Source organism: Carcharhinus amblyrhynchos, chromosome 21 (genome assembly GCF_965287045.1).
Source record: "Carcharhinus amblyrhynchos chromosome 21, sCarAmb.v2.hapA, whole genome shotgun sequence".
NCBI lineage: Eukaryota > Metazoa > Chordata > Chondrichthyes > Carcharhiniformes > Carcharhinidae > Carcharhinus > Carcharhinus amblyrhynchos.
In genome coordinates, this window is record NC_137344.1 from 42,213,134 (window position 1) to 42,238,586 (window position 25,453).

At 43.4% G+C, this 25,453-nt stretch overlaps 1 protein-coding gene across 6 annotated transcripts in view; it reads left to right on the forward strand.

The window, feature by feature from the left end:
- The window catches only part of gas7b (growth arrest-specific 7b), a 448,977-nt gene that overhangs the window by 363,093 nt on the left and 60,431 nt on the right, over positions 1-25,453 (forward strand). For all 6 annotated transcript variants that reach the window (XM_080209068.1, XM_080209072.1, XM_080209070.1 and 3 more), the window contains exons 7-10: positions 2,346-2,461; positions 6,450-6,524; positions 17,736-17,814; positions 19,259-19,387. In XM_080209068.1, coding sequence (XP_080065194.1) covers positions 2,346-2,461; positions 6,450-6,524; positions 17,736-17,814; positions 19,259-19,387 — 399 coding nt within the window. The remainder of the gene's footprint in view (positions 1-2,345; positions 2,462-6,449; positions 6,525-17,735; positions 17,815-19,258; positions 19,388-25,453) is intronic.

Below are 25,453 nucleotides of genomic sequence, written 5' to 3' on the forward strand. Positions count from 1 at the left end.
CAGCTCTCCAAAACAGCATCCTACCTGGGCCCTATCCCCATATCCCCAGATATTTATGCTGCAAATCCCCCAACCCACACATCCTGGGGCACTAAGTGGCAATTTGGCATGGCCAATCAACCTAACCTACACACCTTTGGCTGTTGACTGAGGGATAGATATTGTCTGTGACAGTAGAAATTGTTGTCTTGAGTGGTGGCTAGGACCTTCTATGTCTACCTGAGATGGCAGAGTCTGTGTTTAATATCTTACCCGAAAGATTATCTCTGATAGTGCAGCACTTTCTAAGTACAGGAGCAAGGGTATCTTGCTGCAGCTATACAGGCTTGGTGAGACCATACATGTGGAGAATTATGTGTTGTTTTGGTCTCCTTATCTAAGAAAGAATATACTTGCCATAGATAGAGTGCAGTGAATGTTCACCAAATTGATTTCTGGGATGGCAAATGGATATAGATCGATTAGGTGAGTGGGCCAAAATATGACAGATGGAGTTTAAAATGGTTAAGTGTGAGGTTACCCATTTTTGATCGGAAAAAATGGAAAGGCAACTTATTATCTAAGTAGAGAGAGACTTTGGGTGCTTTGATGCAGAGGGATCTGGGTGTTGTTGTGCATGAGTTACAGAAAGCTGATATGCAGGTACATCAGGTAATAAGAAAAGCAAATGGAATTTTAGCATTTATAGCTGAAGCAATAAGATATAAAAATAAGGAAGTATTCTTGCAAGGCATTGGTGAAATCACACCTGGAGTGTTGAGTACAGTTTTGGTCCCTTTATTTGACGAAGGATGTAATGGCATTCGAGGCAGTTCAGAGGAGGTTCACTAGACTGATTCCGGAGATGAGGGGCTTGTCTTATGATGAGAGATTGATCAGTTTAGGTCTATACTGTCTAGAGCGATCTAATTGAGGAATTAAGGTGATAAAAGATATTAACGAAGTAGATATGGAGAGGATTGTGGGGCAATCTAGAATAAGAGGTCATAGTTTTAGGATAAGAGGTAGCAGATTTAAAACAGAGATGAAGAGAAATGACTTCTCTCAAAGGGTCATGAATCTATGGAATTCACTATCCAAGGGTGTGGTGGATGCCAGAACATTGAGTATATTTAAGGGGGAGTTGGACAGATTTTTAATTAATGACGGGTTGAAGAGTTATGGAGAACAGGCTGTCAAATGGAGTTGAATCTGAGGTGAGATCCGTCTTGATTGTACTGAAAGGTGGAACAGACTCGAGGGGCTGAATTCCCTATTCCTGCTCCTAGTTATTATGTCCCTATGGCAGGATTGTTGTATGGGGAGAGATTGGCTTCACAAGGCCTGTATTCTCACGAATTTAGAAGAATGAGAGGGGATCTAATTGAAATGTATGAAATTCTGACGGGGCTGGGCAGACAGGATGCAGGGATTTTATTTCCTCTGGACAAGGGGGTCACAATCTCAGGATACGGGGTAGGCCATTTAGGATAAAGGTGAGGAGAAATTTGTTCACTCAGAGATGAATCTATGGACCTCTCTACCATAGGAGGCTGTTGGGGCCAAATCATTGAATATATTTAAGAAGGAAATAGATGGATTTCTGGACTCTAAGGGTGTCCAGGATTATGGGGAGGGCGCAGGAGTATATTGTTGAGATCGAGGATCAGCCCGCTCATATTGATTGGCAGGGCTGAATAGCCTAGTGTTCCTTCTATTTTCTATATTTTTATCAGTATTGCACTGATGTTGCCTAGATTTTGTGTGTGTAGACCTAGAATGGGACTAGCTTCTGACTCACAGGCAAGAGTGCGCCCATTGAGCTACAGCTAATGTAGATCGATGAGTAGAAATGTAGGAGCAGGCGTAAACCATTTGGCCTTTTAAGCCTTCTCTGCCATTCAATATGATCATCGTTGATCCTTTCCCTCAACATCACGCTTCTGCGCTCTTCCCCATAATCCCTTGTGTTGCCAATTTTTAATAGTCATAGAGTCCTGAACAGTGGCACAACAAAATGTCCAACTCTTCTGCCAGTGTAAGTTTACCCTTTACTGTGTGCTTTTTGGTTTGTTGTGTTTTAATTTCTCCAGTGCCACTCACTTTTGTCTGTCTGGTCTTCCCACTTCGTGGCTAACTGGACACGCAAACAAAATTCCCAGTGACCAGTGAGGCAGGTTGAACAGAACAGAGTGGGATCTAAAACGTGGACTTCAACAGGAAGCATCCAATAAAAGTGAACCAATAGCGGTTACAACTTCTGAACGTGTCAACATTCGGGCAGCGCAAATAAAGCTCCCCGAGTGAATTGAATGAAAATTAAGATGTACATTTTTAAACACTCATTTTTCCCACTTTCTCAACAGGCAGACAGAAAGGAGACCCAGAGCAATAGCACGATTACTGGATTTGAGATTATTCTGGTGAAACAACTCAAGGGCAAACAAATGCAGAAAGAAATGGCAGAGTTTATTAGGGAAAGGTAATCGCATGAACACGTCGCCTATATATTTGCAACTGAGATTTATGAAAGTGTAATGAAAGCATGCCTTTCCTTGGGGATGTGGCCCAATTGTGAGCTATGTGGGAATGAAGAGATTGGGCCACACGTGTTAAGACGATAAATTATTATTCACCCTCTTTTATCCATTGCAGAGGGAATTGGCAAAAAGCTATCTGATACTGTACGTTGAATACTAGACTTGTTCAACTTAGCTATCTTCCTTGTGCTGCTGTTGCTGTGGATTTTCAGGACATCTGCTTCTTTGGCATGACGGGGAAAGCTTATAATGGGATGTCCAGTTTGGCACTAATTCACAGCCTTTAGGAAATATCCAGACAGCTTGTTGTACGGATTGAATGAAATATCCTCTCCTGAGATAATGTGATGACTGAGCGTGAGATCTGAAACTCACGCATGGATGATATCAAGATAAGTGGAGCTAATGATTTGTGCGCAATCCCATTTTCCTCCAGTTTTCTGTACCCTACAGAGGGAAAAAGAAAGACTTGAGGTGGGAGTTCCCAGCCTCATCCAGGTTCTTCTGGTCCTGTCAAAGTATAGAGGTAGATGAATAGATACTGAGACTGTAGGTATACACTGCACCACCTTTCCTCCTCCACCACCACACACACACACACACACACACACACACACACGCCCCACCCCGGGTGGATTGGGTGAGCCAATTGAAACATCTTGGATGTTGGCGGGACTGGAAATCTCGCTGGCAACCAATGGCGAACTGCCTTCGCCTCTGGAAAATACACTTTGGTGGGGGTGGCCTGGAAAATCCTGGCTGTATGTTTATATAAAGCCTTTCACAACCACAGGACATCCAAAGTGTTTTTGAAGGCGATCTTTGTTGCAGGGGAAGATTGCAGCAGCCAATTTAGACGGATACCATAAACGCCAATGTGATTATGGCCAGTAATCCCTTCATGTAGTGAGGTTGGCCAAGAGATAAACATCAGCCAGGGCACTGGGAGAGCTCCCCTGTTCTTCAAAGCAGAGCCATGGAATCCCTTACACTCATCTGAGAGGGTATACAAAGCCTTGATTAAACGTCTTATCCACCTCTGACCGTGCAGCACTCACTCAGAATAGTGTTTGAGCCCCAGGAGAAACCAAAGCCTGCTGACTTGAGGTGAGAGTGAATCACTGAATTATGACAGACATTCTGAATGTGCTTTCCCAGCATCACACGCTGGGTGTGCAGATTGTAACAGTGGGGAGCGCACAAGCAATTTCCTGATTCATGCTCGCCTCTTGGCAAGGATCTGCGACAGGAGAGTTCATTCTGACAGTCGGTCCGAGCGCACCAAGACATTTACTGCATAGGCCTGGGCTGCCAGCTCGGTTCACAGCCCCACTATCTATTCACCTATCTCCTGTATTTATGCCTACCTCCTGCAATCTTCTTCTCAGGGCTGGCTGAGGTTGGAAGTCCAGGGATGTGTAGAGCAGTACATTCGCTGAGGGCCACAGCCTAGGGGGGGAAAATGAGCTGTAACCAATATTATAAGCTTCACTGGTACAGGATATTTCAGATAGTTACATATAGGGGCTGGTTTAAAGTTGCCACAAGGCAAGAACCTGGTAAGCTTTTTTTTTTGTGTGCCTCTCAATTTACCTCTCCATTATGGGGTGAGATATGACAGAGGAGCCACTACAGTCAGTGCCCCTCCCAGTGGGAACGATTGAGATGAACTGTGTCAAATATCAATTGTGAGCAACGCTTTTATATTTCATCAATGGATACATTCTGTACAGATATTCCCTACCAACACATTTGAAGAAATCCACAGCTGTTTTGGACCATCCACATTTTTGGATTAATCAGCCTTTATTCCAGTTGGTTTTGATTTCGCTTTTCCCACTGCGGGACTCCCCACAGCCACTTCCTGAACTATAAATAGGTCAGGACGACTGCTTTGTTTGCTGTTTTTTTTTCCTCTCAAGATTATCTGTTTTTCAGCATGTGATGCATTCCAGCCAACTTCCTGCTAGCCCAGTCTAGTCTTGATAATCAAGAGTAATCCTTCCCTGCATAACCAACAATCTGTGCCCTGACCAAAGTATCAGCAGAGATGGAGACACAGCTAGTTTGATGCCATCACAAATGCAAAAAATGCCTAACTAGGGAATGTCTTGGCAATTTATCCTGTAGGTTTGCTCAGCAAGATCAGTGTAAAAATTCCAGAAGACTTTGCAACATTAGCTCTTTTAAATTGCCCGGTTTGAATCCAGTCACTCGATGCTCTACAATCTTCTGCAGCAGCTTTGTGGTCATGCTTTGCATTTACAAAGTTGGAGTCTTACCTGAGATAGCTGCTCAGTTAGTTATACTGTTAACACTGTGAGAAGTCTGAACTTCTATGGTCGGCACGGTAGCCCTGTGATTAGCACTGCTGCCGCTCAGAGCCAGGGGCCCTTGTTTGATTCCTGGCTTGGGTCACTGCCTGTGTGGAGTTTGCATGTCCTCCCTGCGTCCACGTGGGTTTCCTCCGGGTGCTCCGGTTTCCTCCTGCAGTCTGACAGATATGCTGGTTAGGTGCATTGGCCATATTAAATTCTGTCTTGGGTGCCAGAGTGTGGGATGACGGCATCTTCACAGTAACTTCATTGAGTGTTAACGTAAGCCTACTTGTGACACCAATACATAAACTTTGAACTAAACATCTTACATTCCGAGGTGTGTGCATACTGCCCATTATCTAATAACATGATGGTGTAATCCAAGAGTGAAACAAGCGATATTCCTTTGTGATCAGAACAGGGTAAATGAGTCACTTGTTTACTCCCTCAGTGTTCCAGAGGCAGAGAGCCGAGGCCAGATACGAACCACTAACTTTGTTTCACAGTTCGTGACTGTAGAAAGCCACAGTTATCATCAATTTCACACTTCTATCAATATAAGCTTGCTCTGTGCAGTAATGCAGATAATCAAGAAACTTGCCACACTCTGCTACATCATTGTGGATCGTCCTGCTTGACTGGAGCAGAGCAATTCTTAAATACCCACTCCATTCTAATCCTTTGATGGGCTTTCACAGTCTTCAAATTTTTAAAATTGGGACTGATTGCCTGTGTCTGTTTGTTTGTTGTCCTCTGTTCGTAGCCAAAAGGAAAATGCTGCGAGATTGCCCCTGCCGAGCTCCCAAGACTAAGATCTTCCCAGAACAATTATTGTGAGGTGTTTATTGATTAAGAAGACAAGCTAACAAATTGAGCATTGTTGAACATCTTCTGGAAGAGTAACTTTCAATGACTCATTAACCACTGATCATTTGAGAATTTTTAAACTTGGGTGAATGCAGTGATGTTTGAGTTGTAAAACTGAGCAATACTTTCCATATGATTCTTTGGCAATTTTTTGAACTGTGACGCAAGGATATTAAATGTATATTGGGTGATAGAAACATGACATATGTTTTGCACACGCATGTGATTATAATGACGTGATTGCTGAATTTTGTTATGAAGTTAAACATTTTCAATTAAACGTAATTGTGGTTTTATCAACAGACGTACTTAGTTTTAAAACCAAAGTGCTAGGGTTGATTGCTGATTTCCTTTGTGTATTACCTGTCAGGTCTGGAGTAGGTATTATGATGTTGGGTGCAGAGAATCTTGCTCCGGTCACTTGGCGCACCTGCTTTTAGGATCGGAGAATAATACAAAATAGAACCGACCATTTGGCCCATTATACCTGTGCTGGCCCTTTGGCAGAGCTATTCAATTAACCCCCATTTTGCAAAAAAGGGTGCACCGTTCGTCTTGAGCACAGATGTTCAGGGTAAAGCTTGTATTTACAGAATATGTTTTGAGTTTATGCAATATTCTGATGTGTGCCTACAGTCCAGTGTTTTGTCTAGGAGCACTGAATTGGGAAACCACCCTTTTGTACTGCAAGGGACATCTCTTCAGGAAAAAAAAATTGTATCTTTTTTTCCTTTTCTGTTCAAAGGATTAAAATTGAAGAGGATTATGCCAAAAACCTAGCGAAACTCTCGCAGAGTCCACTGGCAGGCATGGAGGAAGGGTGAGTTCACCATTTCCTAGTCATTTTATGTTCCTAAACTCTGCTGTATGTTTGAATGGAAATGTTCTTCACCGGGGAGTCATGAGGTGATCTGTGTTTTTATAAGCTGAGATTTCAAGCAGAACTTGCCAATGTGGAATTAGGAGGTGGCACGGTTCAGACAACCGGGTAATTCCTTCTAGCAGCCAAACAAGCAGGGAGGGATTTGGGTATTTGCATGGTAAGGTGCAAGGAGCCCTACCACACTTGCTGACGGAGAGAATTTCACCAGGTTTGTTGCAATTGAACAGCAAGTCTTACACATTCTTCTTGCGTTTGAATTAATTGGGAACCTAGCAGTGATTAACTTTGTGGGCTCATTATCAGGATGTCTTTGTTATTGACTTGTGAGGACAGTTGCCTGTGGGATGAATCGAACAGATCAATCCAATCTAGATTAGAAAGGAGAAGGCAGAATTGAAGAACAAGTCCGTTTTAGTCACTTCCTGATCACCTGCACTCTGACATGAGAACACATGGTTATCCTTTGAGACTGAATAGTTCCATAGCCAGATGCTAGGATTGTGGTCATTTGGTCCAAATGACCACAATCAAATTGCCATCTGACTGAATTGTATTTGTCCCTTAATAACTAAGCGCTGTTCGAGAGACTTCTTTATATCCCAGCAGCAGAATAGCCAGTGATGTGTTTTTGAAGTGATCATTGTTGCAATGTAGGAAATGCGGCATGGTAGCACAGTGGTTAGCACTGCTGCTTCACAGCTCCAGGGACCTGGGTTCGATTCCCGGCTCGGGTCTCCTCGTGTTTGCTTGGATTTCCTCCGGATGCTCCGGTTTCTTCACACAGTCCAAAGGTGTGCGGGTTAGATTGATTGGTCATGCTAAAAATTGCCCTTAGTGTCCTGGGATGCATATGTTAGAGGGATTATTGGGTACATATGTAGGGCTATGGGGGTAGGGCCTGGGTGGGATTGTGGTTGGTGCAGACTTGATGGGCCCAATGGCCTTTTTCTGTATTGTAGGGTTTCTATGATTCAATTTGCATGTAGCACTTTGGCACAAAACAGCAATGTAGTATGACCAGATAGTGATGTTGATTAAGGGATAAATATTAACCAGGACATGGGGAATAACTCTCCTCTTAACTCTGACACTGGAGTTAAGAAAGCCCGCCAAAGCCTCTACTTTCCCAGAAGACTAAGGAAATTTGGCATGTCAGCTATGACTGTCACCAACTTTTGCAGATACACCATAGAAAGTATCCTTTCTGGTTGTATCACAGCTTGGTATGGCTCCTGCTCTGCCCAAGATCCCAGGAAACTACAAAAGGTCATGAATGTAGCCCAATCTGTCACGCAAACCAGCATCCCATCCACTGACTCTGTCTACACTTTCTGCTGCCATAGCAAAGCAGCTAGCATAATTAAGACCCCATCCGGGGAAGTGCCGGAAGATTGGAAAACGGCTAATGTTACGCCGTTGTTTAAGAAGGGTGCCAGGCAAAAGGCGGGGAATTATAGGCCGGTTAGTTTAACGTCTGTGGTAGGTAAAATGTTAGAATCCGTCATTAAGGAGGAAATTGCGAGGCATCTTGAAGGGAATTGCTTGATAGAGCAGATGCAGCACGGTTTCATTAAAGGGAAGTCGTGTCTGACAAATTTACTGGAGTTCTATGAGGATGTGTCTAGGGCAGTGGATAGAGGAGAGCCGGTGGATGTGGTCTTTCTGGATTTTCAGAAGGCGTTTGACAAAGTACCTCACAAGAGGTTATTGCAGAAGGTCGAGGGACATGGAGTTGGGGGTAGGGTGTTAGCGTGGATAGAGGACTGGTTGTCAAATAGGAGGCAGAGAGTGGGGGTCAACGGGTGCTATTCGGATTGGCGGATGGTGACTAGTGGAGTGCCCCAGGGGTCGGTGCTGGGGCCTCAGCTTTTTCCATTTATATAGATGATCTGGAGGAGGGAACCGAGTGTAGGGTGTCGAAATTTGCTGATGACACCAAGATTGGGGGAACGGCAAATTGTGCGGAGGGTGTGGAGAGTCTGCAGAAGGATCTAGATAGGCTGGGCGAATGGGCCAGGAAATGGCAAATGGAATTTAATGTTGGCAAGTGTGAGGTGGTCCACTTTGGTAGGAATAATGGTAGGAAGGAGTATTACTTACGTGGCAAAAAACTGCAGCAGGCGACGGTGCAGAGGGACCTCGGGGTCCTTGTGCATGAGTCGCAAAAACCCAGCTTGCAGGTGCAGCAGGTGGTCAGGAAGGCTAATGGGATGCTGGCCTTCATCGCGAGGGGGATTGAATATAAAAGTAGGGAGGTCTTGCTGCAGCTGTATAGGGCATTGGTGAGGCCGCAGCTGGAGTACTGTGTGCAGTTTTGGGCGCCGCACCTGCGCAAAGATATTTTGGCCTGGGAGGGAGTGCAGAGGAGGTTTATTAGGCTGATACCGGAGTTGAGGGGGTTGAGCTATGAGGAGAGGCTGAATAAACTAGGCTTGTACTCGTTAGAGTTTAGAAGAATGAGGGGAGATCTCATTGAGATGTATAAGATGATGAATGGGATGGATAGGATAGAGGTGGAGAGACTCTTCTCGCTCAAAAAAGACAGTAGGACTAGGGTGCACAGCCTCAAGATAAAGGGGGGGCGGTTTAGAACGGAGTTGAGGAGGAACTTCTTCACTCAAAGCGTGGTGAATCTCTGGAATTCTCTGCCCGTTGAAGTGTTGGAGGCTGCCTCGCTAAATATTTTTAAGACGCGGGTTGATGGGTTTTTGATAAGAGAGGGGATTAAGGGTTATGGGGAGAGGGCGGGAAAGTGGAACTGAGCCACGACAGATCAGCCATGATCTTATTGAATGGCGGGGCAGGCTCGAAGGGCTAGATGGCCTACTCCTGCTCCTATTTCTTATGTTCTCATGACATACTCTCTTTCACCTTCCGTCGAGAAAAAGGTACAAAAGTCTGAGGGCACGTACCAACTGACTCAAGAATAGCTTCTTCCCTGCTGCCATTGGATTTTTGAATGGACCTACCTTTTATTAAATTGATTTTTCTCTACACCCTAGCTACGACTGTAACACCACATTCTGCACTCTCTTGTTTCCTTCTCCATGATCGGTATGCTTTGTCTTGATAGTGCGCAAGAAACAATACTTTTCATTGTATACTAATACATGTGACAATAATAAATCAAATCAAATCTTCCTCCTCAAAATTGTGCCATACATGTCTTACGAAGAGACAGTTGGGGTCTCAGTTTAAAGACACTTCCAAATGCGACACCTCCAATGGTACCCCACTGGAACATTGGTCTTGGTTTTTGCAATCAAGTCGTGGAGTCAAATCCATAATTTTCTGACACGGATGTGAGAGTCTGAGTGATATTTTGCTTTAGCCTTTTGTTTGAAGGCTGCATAGTGGACATCCCATCCATAATTGCTATTAAGAATTTTACTACAAGGGATGCACTTATTGCAGTGACAGTAAGATCTATTTATCAGTTTTTAGCAAATGGGATTTTCCAACAGCAGTGCAAGTTTGAATTTCAGCTAGCTGGTATTACAATTTATTCCAATATTTGGGAGTCTTCCGTGAAACCCTATGGTCTTGAGTTTGGGAATATAAATATTTGAAAACCAAAATCAAGGAGGGAATGTTGAATTTATGTTGTACATTGGCCAGACCACTCTTGCAGATCAGGGCATGTTGGGTTGGATATTAGTGTTAGTGCAGCAGGCTCCAGGTTGTTGTTTACTGAGTGGAGAGAGATTGAGAATTGCGGTAGGAGAAAGACAGTGGAAAAGCCAAAGGCTTCCTTGAGGGGCCAGGAGGTTTGGCTCACAGGGAAAGTTGCTAAAAAGCATTTGCATTCTGGAACTGCCATTGCTAGGTTTACTGGTCTTGGGGGAAACCCAGCTGACAACCATTAAATACAAGTCCTATCCCAATTGCACAGTATGAACATAGTTTTAAAAATGTTAATGAAAGTACCCTTATTCTGCAAGGTGGGTGGTCTCATCCCGTCACTGCTCATTGCTGTAAAAAATCCAATATATTTTGTTTTTTTCTTGAGACTTCCCCAACCTCATCTCACATGCATGCACACCTGTGACATGCACGTACACACACGCGTATACATGCACACACCTCTGTTGTGAGGTGGTGGCAGGGAAGGGGGGGGGGGTTTAATATTGATGCCAATGATGAATCATGTTCATCGTGCCACACTGGCATATGTGCTAACAACTTGTCTCTGTTCTGCAGAAGCCCATTGGATTTCACTAGCTGGAATCTTGGCAGAAACATATCCTTATAAATTTGGCAACACTTACCTCTACACTTCGATCAGGATTTTCGCTTCTGGCTGCTACAAATTAAAATGAGGATCATTATTCCCTGAGTAACTGAGTACACCCATTAGCCCACATAATATTGCATCTTCTCTGTGACATCCTTCAGAAATGGGAAAGAAATCCTCAGCAACAACATTCTACTTGAACTTTATTCAACTTATTACACTCTGAAAGCAATGTGGGCTTGCTTCCAAATAAGAATAATTTGTATATTTACATAAATTTTAAACCCAGCCCAGATTGAAAGATGGTGTTAGTAACTCTGGCTAAAGATTGATGAGCTCACTGAAATGCCTTCGGTCTTAGTATCTGACAGTTTACACTCCCATGAAGATCCTGACCGTTGTTTTGAAATGGGTCCATTATTGTTGGCAGCCCTCGAGTACCTAAACAAGTCATCCATTCTTTGAGGCCAGATGTAAACGTTGGTGGGCTGATAAACCACAAAGGACATTACAAGCAAACACAACCCTGTCCTTGTCAGATGATCAAACTTGCACACTTCTGATGGCATCGCCAGACAGCGTTCATAAACTGGAATGCTGCTTGTTTTCCAATCTCTGATGCAGCTCAGGGGCACTTGGGCTAGTTTTGGCACCTATAGGGTTGCCTTGGTTGGCATCTCAACGCCATACTAGACAGTGGCTTTAAATCTTTCGTCTGTATAGGCTTGGCACCACACTGACCACATTATCAGTTGAGTTAGAGACTCGCATACTCTTTTCCACCTCTTTCCATCGGGAAAAAGATACAAAAGTCTGACGTCACATACCAACCGATTCAAGAACAGCTTCTTCCCTGCTGCCAAGAGATTTTTGAATGGACCTACCTTGCATTAAGTTGACCTTTTGCTACACGCTAGCTATGACTGTAACACTACATTCTGCACTCTCTCCTTCTCTATGTGCAGTATGCTTTGTATGTATAGTGCACAAAAAACAATACTTTTCATAAATACATGAGACAATAAGAAATCAAATCAAATTATTCCTCAAACATGCGATTTTTGTTAATGGCCTGTCCATATGACTACAGAATCAGAGTTTAGGCTTTCTTCCAGCACTTCTACCTCATTCACAGCACAAGAAAAGGGTTGTGTACGCAAAGTTGAGTTTCCTTATGAACCAAATTCACATAATATGCAACTTGCACTCAAATATAGTGAGACATATCAAGACCACATTGTTCTCCTATTGATTCAGAATAGCACCATGGACACATCCACATACCCAAAAAAAAATTCAGCTTCCAAACAATCCTCGTTTCACAACTAAGGATGGCACCAGATCTCAAGGAGGACAGTGATAACACTCTACGAGCACTCTGAAGAGCTCATTGAATAGAGACCAAATTGACATTGGTGTGCAGGAGGAAGTTGCCACAAACCCTAACGTGGATCAAAGCCTTGTCCAATCAGCTGTATCCTAGTCAGAAACTGATTGCATATACTTCACTACGACAAAAGCAGAAAGAAAGAGAGCTGTACCCAGTCTTGAAAAATCATTTTCCCCAGGGCGATTTTTACCATCTCTGCCCAATGAGCCATGACTCGAGCATTGGTCTGCTGAGTCACCTGAGGGCACAAATTATGAAAATCAGCAGACGTCTACCTTGGGACTGATGACAATGCAAAACAACAAACTTCTATTTTCTGGATAGAAACTAATAGTAAGCAGTAGGATAATTAGCAAGGTGTTATTGGTACAAGTACTTCGAAAGCAATAAGGACAGAAACTAGCTGGTGGTATGTATTGGTCAATTGATCTGTTTTGATCCAATTGGACTATTGATTATCTGGAAGACTTGAGATGAATTTATTAGATTTCTCAGGGTGGTATTTGTATGTGGGGAAATAATGAGATTTCTGCTCATACATAGACAGCTGTCAATTCAATTGAATTGAAATTAAAATTAAGTGGTTCTGGTAGTGTCTTTGACATGAAAGTCTTTCAATATAAAGATGGTGGTTTGGATGGGGGGGGGTGAATAAAATAGGTACATACGTGAGAAGGTAGGTGGGTTGGATTTGCGGAACAAGTGGGTGTTCAGGGGTTAGCATGGTCAAGTGGGATGGTCTGGGCATTTGGAAGGGAGTGGTTGGTTGGTGAAGTAGCCAGGAGTCTTTGTGGTGGCTGTCGGGGTTGGGAGGTCAGTATGAGTGATTGGGGGTCAGTTCTGTAGCTACCCAGAAGTTAGTCTAGGATTTTCCTGTGTAGTTATTCAGATAAGTAAAATGAAACTGTTAGAAGTCTCCGACTCCAGAGTTGAAGACTTTTGTGGAGGGTCCGAGGGGAGCCAGGAAATTGCATGTCAAGAGTTCAGACGTTGTAGGCAGTTCCCATGGAGGTCAGTCTTCAACTCTGGGCTTGGAGACTTCTGACAGCTTCGTTTTACTTATCTGAATAATTGCACAGGAAAATCCTAGCCTAACTCCTGGGTAAGTGCAGAAGTGACCCCCAGTCACTCACCTCCCACCCGCTACAGCCATCTCATAGACTCCTGACTACTCCATCAACCAACCACACCCCTTCCAATGTGTCCTGACACATATCTTGGGTTATATGTTCAGTTCCTGGAGACCAGAAGATATGGACCACTGAAGTAGCTTACTTTCAAACATATCAGTCATTAGAGAAATGATGTGGAACTTTCAAAGATGTCATGGTATTGCTGAATCCTTGTCACTGATAGTTGTTTGTTCATTGAGCTGGGGCTGTTTTGCCCATTATTTTAATTTACATGCAATGCAGCTGTGGTTTTCTGAGGAGATGCCAGTAACCAGCATTGATATATGGACAAAGGAAAGGCCAATCTGATGAATTTTATTCATTTCCCTGGTCTGTGCACACATTAATACTTCAAAGAATAATTGTCCAGCATCAAGGTAAAGTTTGACCGCATTAATTCCCAAGCAGGGGCAATGTGCTAACAAGGCCTTATTGTCTTTCGTTGTGTGTTTGGACTATTTTGTGTATTGGTCACTGATCTGCAACAAAGTGTTTGGTCCCCCTGACACTCGGGCTATTTAGCATAGACATTCTATCTAACCCGCACATCTCTGGACTGTGGGAGGAGGAAACCGGAGCGCCTGGAGGAAATCCGTGCAGACACGGGGAGAGAGCGTGCAAACTCCACGCAGATAGCGATCAAAGCCGAGAATTCAACCCTGGTCCCTGGCGCTGTGAGGTAGCAGTGCTTGCCACTGTGCCACCGTGCAGGCCTCTTTCCGTTCTATTTTCACTTCTTAAACCAGCCATTCTTAATTTCCAGTTTGGATAAGATTGCCAATTTTGGATCAGTTAATGTCAAATTATAGTCCAATTGGGCACAGGCCAGCTCTGAACTAGGTCATGACTTTTCAAACTCATTTTACTTTGAACCTTTTAAACCCAGCCAGAGAGGAACGTTTCACCACACTGTTGGCTGGATTTTAACCAAAGTGCCAGCAATTGAAAGAAAAATCTTGAAAATGACAAACTTTCATTTAGAAGTTTTATTTCATGTTGGACATTTTCTTCAAGATGTGAAATGTTAAAGCTAATCCTAACCATGTCTAGGAGAGACGGTGATAAAGAGCAGGGAGTTATGGTTAAATTATCCTGTACTTGACTATTAAAGCCTGAAGACTGCAGGAAAGAAGAAATGTCTAATTTGATTTGATTTATTATTGTCACATGTATTGTTACTCATTGAAAAGTATTGTTTCTTGTGTGCTATACTGACAAAGCATACCGTACATAGTGAAGGAGTGGAGAGGTTGCAGAATGCGGTGTTACAGTCATAGTTAGGGTGTAGAGAAACATCAACTTAATATGAGGTAGGTCGATCCAAAGCTGTTCCTGAGTCAAGTAGTACATGTCCTCAGACTTTTATACCCTTTTCCTGACAGAAGAAGGCGGAAGAGAGTAAGCCTGGAGTCCTTGATTACACTGGCTGTTTTTCCAAGGCAGCGGGAAGTGTAGACAGAGTCAATGGGTTGGAGACTGGTTTGTGTGATGAACTGGGCTACGTTCATGACCCTTTGTTGTTTTTGCGATCTTGGACGATGCAGGAGCCATACCAAGTGTTGCAGTCCTGAATGCTGCAACAAGTTTGAGACCAAGGTTGTGAGACTCCACTCTTAGAACAGTCTGTTGCTCAACTGGAGCAAAGAACATTGAATTAGCTGTTCCCAGCGCCAAGCATCCATTCATGGGAGTGGGAGAGATCCGTGCGTCTGATTCAAGATATGCTCAATTTCTGGTCATTCATTTTAATGATCAGAAAATTGGGAGCACTACAAATTGGCCATGCAGACCTCCACGCCTAACTCTCCGATCTAAATTCCTGCCAAGTTAGACTCCGCACTGGGAGTGTAGCCTGACAAAACTTACCCTCTCTGATTGCATGTTCCTGGCACAAGACCTTTCCCCATTATGGGTGCTTGTTAGGAAGGCAACTTGTCAGGAAAGGCCTAATCTCCTGATTTCATCCGTTATAATAATGGTAACACAGCAAAGATGTAGGAGTGTGCTAAATGGATTATGACTGATGTCAAAGTGAGCTGGGTATGAGAATTTTAGCACAAATTGAATGAGAATGACAAATACCATTAATTTGAGTGCATAAAGCAATGTCTGTGTCGTTCATCAATGCTTGCCTTATTTTAAAATAGGAATTTATCACTTCTAAAATAGCCTTTTATCTATATATTAGCAGTATGAAATACTTTGCCACTGCTGGGCAGACATATCATTAAAAAAGATTACATGTGATTGTGAGGGTTGCTTGGTGCCAGTTATAAATTCTGTAGATGTGAAGGCATGTTGAGCACATGTTTCATGTTTCACTGCAACCCTCAATCAAAATGCCTCCTTGCTCGGTCACATCCCACGGAGCCAACTAACTGTCCATTGCTGGAACTGCAAAAGCAAACAACTTGTATTTATAAAGCACTTTTTGTGTAGGAAAAAACATCTTCAGGCCCTTCATGGGTGGAAGGAACTGGGATGTTGAATCAAACGAGAGATAAGGAGGGGTGATTGAAAAGTTGCTTCACGCATATGTCTTTTATAAAGGGGCGCAAAGGAGAAACAAGAGACAGCACAGTTGTTAGCGTTGCTGCCTCACAGCGCCAGGGACCTAGGTTTTCGATTCCTGGCTTGGATTGCTGTCTGTGTGGAGTTTGCGCATTCTCCCCGTGTCTGCGTGGATTTCCTCCAGGTGTTCCGGTTTCCTCCCACAGTCCAAAGATGTGCGATTTAGGTGGATTGGCCATACTAAATTGTCCCTTAGTGTCAGGGGGACTAGTTAAGGTAAATGCATGGGGTTGCAGGGATAGGGCCTAGGTGGGATTGTGGTCAGTGCAGACACGATGGGCCGAATGTTCTCCTTCTGAACTATAGGATACTATGATTCTATGAAAACATGGAGATACTCGGGGGTTGATGAATTAGCACCAATTTACAGAGGAAACCTTGGGTGTGTATCCAATTCATATTTATCTTGGTGTGTAATGAAAGAACATGTTTAATATCCCAGTTTTCCTCCAGTGGATGAATGATCAATTCAGTGGAGAGCAATATGTATGCAGGAGGTGATAACATTGTTTTATGTCAGATACCATCCCTCCAATTTTAATGTCAATGCAAAGTGATTTGGACTTCCCACTGATGTTAAACCTGCAAAGTGTGATCAGAGAACTCAGCAGCAGTTCTCCCTTCACCACCTTATTATAAAAGATCAGCAGTGGTGTATTGTCATAGGGATCATGCACTAATTTAAAGGGGTTACAGCTGGACAAAGAGTCCATCTCGGTGCCAAACACTTAATTTTAGAGAGAATTTGTTTTCCCTTGAATGTCTGAATTGGTGATTGACCATCCAGAATTTAAATTCTAGATAAAGATTAAGCCATCTGAGCCTTTGTTTTTGAGAAAAGTGAGACTTTCAAGACTCCCAGTTGAAGTTTTCAATTCGGTGAAAGGAATTAAGAGGACGGCACGGTGGCACATTGGTTAACACTGCTGCCTCCCAGCTCCAGGGACCTAGGTTTGATTCCTGGCTTGGGTCATTGTTTGTGTGGAGTTTGCACTTTCTCCTCGTGTCTGCATGGGTTTCCCCTGGGTGCTCTGGTTTTCCTCCCATAGTCCAAAGATATGTAGGTTAGGTGCATTAGGCATGATAAATTGCCCCTTGGTGTCCCGGGAAGCATAGCTTAGAGGGATTAACAGGATAAATGTGTGGGGTTCAGGGGATAAGGCCTAAGTGGGATTGTTGTAAGTGCAGACTTGATGGGCCAAATGGCCTCCTTCTGCACTGTGTAGGGATTCTGTTTCTATGTTTTCTGTTTCTAATAAAGTTGCTGGAAAGGTTTAAATATTGGAGGTATGTGTTTAAAATTAGAAATTGTGATCAGCACTGTTCTTGTATGTACTGTTTAACATGGGTATTATTCAGCGATAATGCAAAGAAGAGTTTGATATACGTATGTTAAAAATATCAGATAAGACTGTGCTGACTGAAATTTGTATTTGTAAGAATGCTAGTTCGGCAGAAGTTCTGTACAAATGGTAATAGGCTTGTAGAACAAATTACTAAGCATGTTATTGAAGTAGACGTTTTTTGGATGAAGAACCTTGGTAGCTATGTACCAAATTTATTAACATTGTTCTCGTTCAGTGTGTTTATAATGTCATTATACATAATGAATGGAGAAACATGTGCCCCAAGAGGAAATTTTACAGTAAAACATAGTTTGCAGAATATAGTGAAGAGGGTAATTGGAACCGATATCAAAAATGGATGCTCTGATGTTGGACCTGTGACCATTTCTAATTTCTCAAAATCTTCCTTTTCTTTCTTTCGCTTGCCCTTGGCAGCACCTTGGGAGAGTCTTGGACACAGGTGAAGAAAAGCTTGGCAGATGAGGCCGAGGTTCATCTGAAGTTTTCGTCGAAGGTAATAAATCATTTTACTGATTGACCCACCTCTGTGGCAAAAACATTAAATACAAACCCCGGCTCAGTTGCACAAGTAGCACTAAATCTGTTAAAGAAGTCAGTGAGGAAAAAGATCGCAGGAGCTTTTGTTTTCCCCTATTCCTTCCCTGTCTCAATAGTTCAGCAAATGTTCCTTTATTTCCCAGATAATAAAAAAAATGCACTCTGCTAAGCTAGGAGTTGCTAGTCAACGTGGGAAGCGATCTGCAAGCCAAAATTACTGTTTGTTAATGATACACAAAAAGCATAGCCGGTAGACTTTTCTATAATTATTATGTTTGTGCTATTGTACTTGGGAACGTGATCAGATAAAGATTTAGAGACATGAACGTTTGGAAGGGTTTCAACTGGGCAGATGTGGGTGTTTGTGTGTGTGTGTGTCCATGTTTTATATGTGTGTTTGTATTAGGGCTTCCTATTTCCTTCTATGAATTAACTCAAAATAAACTTATCAAGCCCCCTGCTGTTCCATATGTGAACCATGTTGGCCGATGAAAATGCAAAAGGGCTAAATGGAAAATGTCCTTTCTTTGTGGTTGGAAGTTCTCCTAGTAGGGGGGTGGGGGGAGACCCTTTTTCCCCAGCCACGGATATCTGGAAAGTGTGGCAGCCAGTGGAAATGTGACATTGGACGTTATAACAGTAGTGCTACAGATGTGATACATAAGCCCACATCTTTCAATACAGCACACTCTCAGTGTTCTGATTTCTTTCTCCCATTCATGTTTTTATTCTCATACTAACTCACATCGGGCAGACTATTTCCATGTGCCTTTCAATGTTCTGCACAAGTGACCATTCACCTCCAGGCAGGGGAGAGCTCGACTATTGGCCATGCTGGGGCATGGGAATCACAGCTGAGGAAGTAGGTGCTGTCCAAGAGGAATTACTGGGCAGTGATCAGGAGTGGGAATGTTGGCTGATTCCCCTACTCCCACTCACAAGCCTGGAAGCTCTGAAGCCAACTGCAAGCATCCTCATTATTGCCCTGACTCAGATCAGATAATTTGGTGATGTCCAGAGATTGCTTTCCATGCCTGAGCTCCCCATGCAGCTGCCAACTCAGCCAGCAGTGGACATGCATCAGAGTTGATAAACACAACTGCAGAACCGTGCCAACAACTTGCAAAGCACAATTCCTCCATTTGCTTTAATTACAGGAAATCCTATTTTATTGTGCCCGGGGAACAGGCTGTATGTATATTTGAAAGTTTCTGATGTTTACTATCATGTAAAAAGTAAATTTATTAAAGAACATCCCTTGTGCAGTGAGATGGTCACGAAAGGAGCAGACGGTGCTTTATCGGTGCTGACCAAGATTGTAAACCTTTGGAGAACACTCCCAAAATTACACAAAAAACTCCCCTACTCGATGAGATTTTATTTCTGTTCTCTTTCCTTAGCTGCAAAGCGAAGTGGAGAAACCACTCTTAGCATTTCGAGAAAACTTCAAGAAGGATATGAAGAAGTTTGACCATCATATAGCTGACCTCCGCAAACAATTAAGTGCTCGTTATGCTGCCGTGGAGAAGGTATGAGATACTTGGGAAGAAAGGAGAAACATTGTCATTTCCAACAATACTTAATAATTAACTTAAAAAATTATATAATGGAGGGTATTCTCCTCTCTTACTTTCTGAAATTTCATTATTAGCCCTGAAATTCTTCAAGAGTTTTACTAGCGTCTGTTGTAACGCCAGCAAAGGGGAATAGAATCTCCCTACAGAAAATGCTTTTGAGCAATTAAATATCTTTATAGTACAGTTCTTGTTGTAATGTTGGAAACCTAGCAACAAATTTGCACACAGTAGGGTTCCTGCGTGAGGGGGATAGAATATAAAAGCAGGGAGGTCTTGCTGCAACTGGAGTACTGTGTGCAGTTTTGGTCCCCTTCTTTGTGAAAGGATATATTGGCCTTGGAGGGAGTACAGAGAAGGTTCACCAGGTTGATACCGGAGATGAGGGGGTTAGCTTATGAGAAGAATTGAGTAGATTGGGCCTGTACCCGTTGGAGTTTAGAAGGCTGAGGGGGGATCTTATAGAGACATAGAAGATAATGAAAGGGCTAGATAGGGTAGAGGTAGAGAGATTCTTTCCACTTAGAAAGGAAACCAGAACTAGAGGGCACAGCCTCAAAATAAGGAGGTGGGGGTGGGGGGGGGGGGTGGTGGTGTGGGGCCGGGGTGGGGGCGGGGAGGGAGGCAGTGCAGTTTAGATCAGAGTTGAGAAGGAACTTCTTCTCTCAGAGGGTAATGAATCTCTGGAACTCTCTGCCCCTTGAAGTGGTGGAGGCTACCTCAATGAATATGTTTAAGTCACGGATAGATAGATTTCTGATTGATAAGGGAGTTAAGGGTTGTGGGGAGCAGGCGGGTAAATGGAACTGCTCCACTTCACATCAGCCATGATCTTATTGAATGGCGGGGCAGGCTCGAGGGGCTAGATGGCCTACTCCTGCTGCTATTTCTTATGTTTATGTTCTTATGTTCCACAAACACGACCAGATCATTTTTTTGGGGGTTAGTTTGAGGGATATGTATAGTACGTGACATCAGGCAAATTCTCCTCTTGTGTGAAATTGTACCGTAAGACCATCATGTCTACTTGAGAGGGCAGGTTTGACATCTGGGTGTAAGGGCACATCTGTCTGCAGCACTCGGGTGGAAGCTTAAAACTTGTGCTCAAATTCCTGGTTTAGCACTTGAACCTACAGGCTGCTGACTTAGAGTTGAGAGTGCTACCCACTGAGTCATGGTTGAAATGTCTATTTTTGGCCATTTATATCATTCCCTTGGGGGTTGCCGCTGATTTCCTTTCGAAATATGACTGGGAACAGACAGTAATTTCAGGATTGTTGGACGTTTTCCTTAACACCAAAAAGTAGCTACATAATCAATGGAAATAAAACTCAGGAGAGATGTAAATAGAAGTTAGGTGCATTGTTCGTTCGGTGCATTGACCCGAACGGGCGCCAGAGTGTGACGACTAGGGGATTTTCACAATAACTTCATTGCAGTATTATTTATTGTAAGCCTTCCTTGTGACTAATAAACAAACTTTTAGAAGCATTGGAAATTGAAGCAGGAGTAGGCCATTCTGCCATTCATCTTGATCATGGCTGATCATCAAATTCAATATCCTGATCCTGCCTTCTCCCCCATATCCCTCTTTTATTATTCATTCGTGGCAAGTGGCTGTTGCTGGCTGGGCCAGCATTTATTGACCATCCCTGAGTCACATGTAGGCTAGACCAGGTAAGAGTCGCAGACTTCCTTCCCTAAAGGACATTACTGAATTAGGTAGGTGTTTACGACAATCAACAATGGTTTCATAGTTATTTTAATTCCAGAATTTTATTGAATTCAAATTTCACCACTTGCCACGGTGGGATTTGAACCCAGGCTCCCAGAGTATTATCCTGGATTTCTGGATTACTAGTCCAGTGACAACATCACTATGCCACCACCTCCCTTTGATCCTTTTAGCCCTTCGAGCTATATCCAATTTCTTCTTGAAATCTCATAACGTTTTGGCCTCAACTGCTTTCTGTGATAGTGAGTTCCACATATGCACCACTCTCTGGGTGAAGAAATTTATCCTCACAGTTCTAAATGATTTACCCCTTATCCTCAAACTATGACCCTTAGTTCTGGACTCCCCCACTCTCGGGAACATTCTTTCTACCCTGTCTAACCCTGTTAGAATTTTATAAGAAATCCACACTCACTCTTCCAAACTCCAAGAGTATAATCCTAACTGACTTAGTCTCTCCTCACGTGGCAGACCTGTCATCCCAGGAAATCAGCGTGGTAAACGTTTGCTGCATTCCTTCTGTAGCAAGGACATCATCCCTCAGATAAGGACACCAAAACTGCACACAATACTTCAGGTGTGACCTCACCAACACCCTATACAATTGCAGTAAAACATCCCTATTCCTGTATTCAATTCCTCTTGCTGTGAAGGCTGCTGGTTTGCCATTGCGCATGCTACACGATTGTACAAAGTCAAAATCACTCCATTGGTTTTTATCAGCTGTAACATGACTTCTGTGTCCTTTATTAGCAGTTAAAATATAGATGGGTTCTCTCAACTATATTTTGAGATTTGATATGAGAGACTCGTCTTGGTTATTGGACAAGCAATGCAACAAGACGTACGAACTGCAATGTAAACCTGAATCAAACACTAGTTGCAGGAATGTAACAAAGATGCTTGCTGAAATCCTGGTCAAATTTCATCACATTTAACGATCCAATAAATTGGAATAAAGCATCTTAGATAATTAGTCATCAGCTGCATGTCAGAAATAGTGGGAAGTCTTTGTCTTCACATTGGAATGCCTGTTCACCCACAAGCTAATGATAAATCACTGAGATTGTCTGGAGCTTGTCCAATGATCAGATAAACTTCTTTTCAACATACCAGAGGAAGATGTTCTACATTTCATTGCAAGCAGCTGTCTCTGATTCCTGATATTACTGGAGATTAGTATAGGGTCATTGTGGATCAAGCGGCCCTTTTTCCACTGCAGAGTGCTTTAAGAATGTAGATGACAAATCAGCAGTTGCAATCTGGTGGCACAGTGGTTAGTACTGCTGCCTTGCAGCGCTAGGGTCCCTGGGTCAATTCCAGCCTTGGGTGACTCTATGGAGTTTGCACATTCTCCCCGTGTCTGCATGGGTTTCCTCCGGGTGCTCTGGTTTCCTCCCACAGTCCAAAAATGTGCAGATTACTAAATTGCCACACTAAATTGCCTGATGAAGGATCATCCAGACTTGAAATGTTGGCTGTATTATCTCCCCACAGATGCTGTCAGACCTGATGACATTTTCCAGCATTTTCTGTTTTGGTTTCAGATTCCAGCATCCACAGTATTTTGCTTTTATCTGAATTGCCCCTTTTTGATGTATAGGTTAGCCATGGTAAATGCACGGGGTTACAGAGATTGGGCGGAGGGGAGGGACTGGGTGGGATACTCTTTTGGAGGGTTATTAAAGACTCAATGGGCCAAATGGCCTCTTCCTGCAAAGTAGGGATTCTATGGTTCTGATATTATTGGCTGAATCTTGGGTTGATTCTTCCAGAATAATGTTAATGAAGTTGGAAAAACAAAAGGAAGGTTCCTCACTGTCAGAATGAAGAGCTAACAGAACTGGGCATAAAAATTTGGCCTGTATAGTCAGCAATTTTGAAAACTGCTACCCATCAACTCTCATAAATGGGCTCCTCTGCATGCCTCACTCATTTTCTCCCATTCTCTTCTCTCTGTGCTCATTCACGTTAAGTTACCAGCCAACGCCATACCACCATATGGTAATATTGTAATTTACCTCCTCACCCGAGACTCTCCAACCAGCGGAAATAGTTTTGACTCTATTTACCCTATCAGTTTCCTTAACATCTTGAAAGCTTTGATCAGATCACTCCTTAATGTACTATATTCCATGGAATAGGCCCTTATTTGTATAATCCCTCCTCTTAACTTAAACCTGGGAAGTCATTCTGGTAAATTTATGTTGCAGTCCTTCCAAGGCAAATTTATCCTTCCTAAGGTGTGATGCCCAGAGCTGCTCTCAGTACTTCAGGTGTGGTCTTACCAGCGCTTTGTATGGCTGAAGGATGACCCCTCTTGTATTCCAGTGATCTTCCTGATCATTTCCTGCGCCGTCCTTGACATTTTAGTGATCCAAGTACCTGGTCGTCTGTGTCTTTTTTAGACCTAACCATTTTGAGAATACACCAATGATTTTTTTAGTCAAAAGTGGATGACCTCTCACTTTCTACATCAAAACCCATTTGACGTAGTTTTACCCATCCAATTTATCTAATTTTAAGCCATTTTAAGGATGCAATGGCTGTTTCCTCTGTGATTTGGTCGCATACTTGTCTGCAACCCAGTTGCTTGGAGAAGGTGAACACACACCAGGAAGTCATTAAAAACTAATATTGACAGCATTATAAAGGTTTCAACAGATGAGCTTAAAGTTAGTCACATGCAGAGACTTCTGTTGATAGGAGGACTGTTGCGTGGGGACAGCAACTTAGTGCTGAATTGTTCAAGTCCCTTCGATATCTCTGAGTGAGCCTGTGGAATTCATTTCTACAGGAAGTAGTTGATTGCAAAACATTGAATGTATTCAAGAGGTGGCTAGGGCTGAATGGGATCAAAGATTATGGGGAGAAAACAGGTGTAGGCTATAGAGTTGGACGATCAGCCGTGATCGTAATGAATGGCGGAGCAGGCTCAGAGGGCAGAATGTTCTCCTCCTGCTCCTTTTTTCTATGTTTCTATATTATAGTCCTGTGGGGTCCACGTATTCACCAGCTGGCTGGACTACTTGTGCTCACTTATAACATCCTTCTGCTTGGCAGCCACAGTGGCAGTGGAGGCAGCTGCAAGAGGACCCATTCTGCACAGTCACATGCAGAGTGGCCACAGGGTAGCACTGAAAAGAAAGCGCAGTCCTGAGCAGAGGCTGAGGGTCAGCTTCGTCAACTTCCTGGAGTGCCTTCAAAAGCTGTGACTCTTGCGGGAGACGGTGGCTGGCCTGTGCATCTGCCTGGAGGAAGACCTAAGGCCAATAGGAGAAGGTGGCTCCACATTGCCTTTGATGACCACAGACCTCAGTTTCTGTCAGCTGTTCATTCCAGGACTCAGCTGCCAATATCTGCGACAGTGGTACAGTGGTTAGCACTGCTGCCTCACAGTGCAGGGACCTGGGTTCAATCTCAGTCTTGGGTCACTGTCTGTGTGGAGTTTGCACATTCTCCCCGTATCTGCATGGAGTTTCTTCCGGGTGCTCCAGTTTCTGCCCACAGCTTAAAGATGTACGGGTTAGGTTGATTGGCCATGGTAAATTAACCCTATTGTCAGGAGGATTAGCAGGGTAACTACGAGGAGGTCACAGGAATAGGATCTGGGTGGGATTGTGGTCATGTGCAGACCCGAAAAGCTGAATGGCCGTCTTGTATGACTTCACAATCTAGGTCATGGATTCCTGGTTCGTATGGGCATCTAACCAGATGAATTCTGAGATAGATACAGCCGGCCGAGTAAAGAAGGCTGTCAACTTTGCCTGCCTCTCAGAATTTTCACAGATCCAGCATGTTGGTGACTGCTCTGGTATGGTGATCAACGCACCATTGGAGCAGCCAGACTTGTTTTTAATTAATCTGAAGGGATTTCATTTCTTTGATGTGCAGCTGGTTTGAAACCACTGGACTGAGCACTGGGCAGCCATCATGCTTTCATCCCTCAGCAGTCCCTGGCTCCTCAACCTCTTTCCACCAAGTAGCCTCAGCAATTGGCTCTTGGGAAGGTAACAGATACCCCAGTCAATACCTACTGTTCACACCAGTGAGGAGCAGCCACACCCTTGTCATAGGACAGCTTTAAGAGCAGCCATGTGACCACCAGGGCCACAAAAAGAATTTCAGAAGAAAGCTAGTCTCGGTAACTGTGACCATTGATTGTCGTAGGGCCCCATTAGTTTCACTAATGTCCTTTAGGAAATCTGCCATCCTTAACCCATTCTGGCCTACACTCAACTCCAGACTCACAGCAATGTGGTTTAATCTTGACTGCCCTCCAAAGA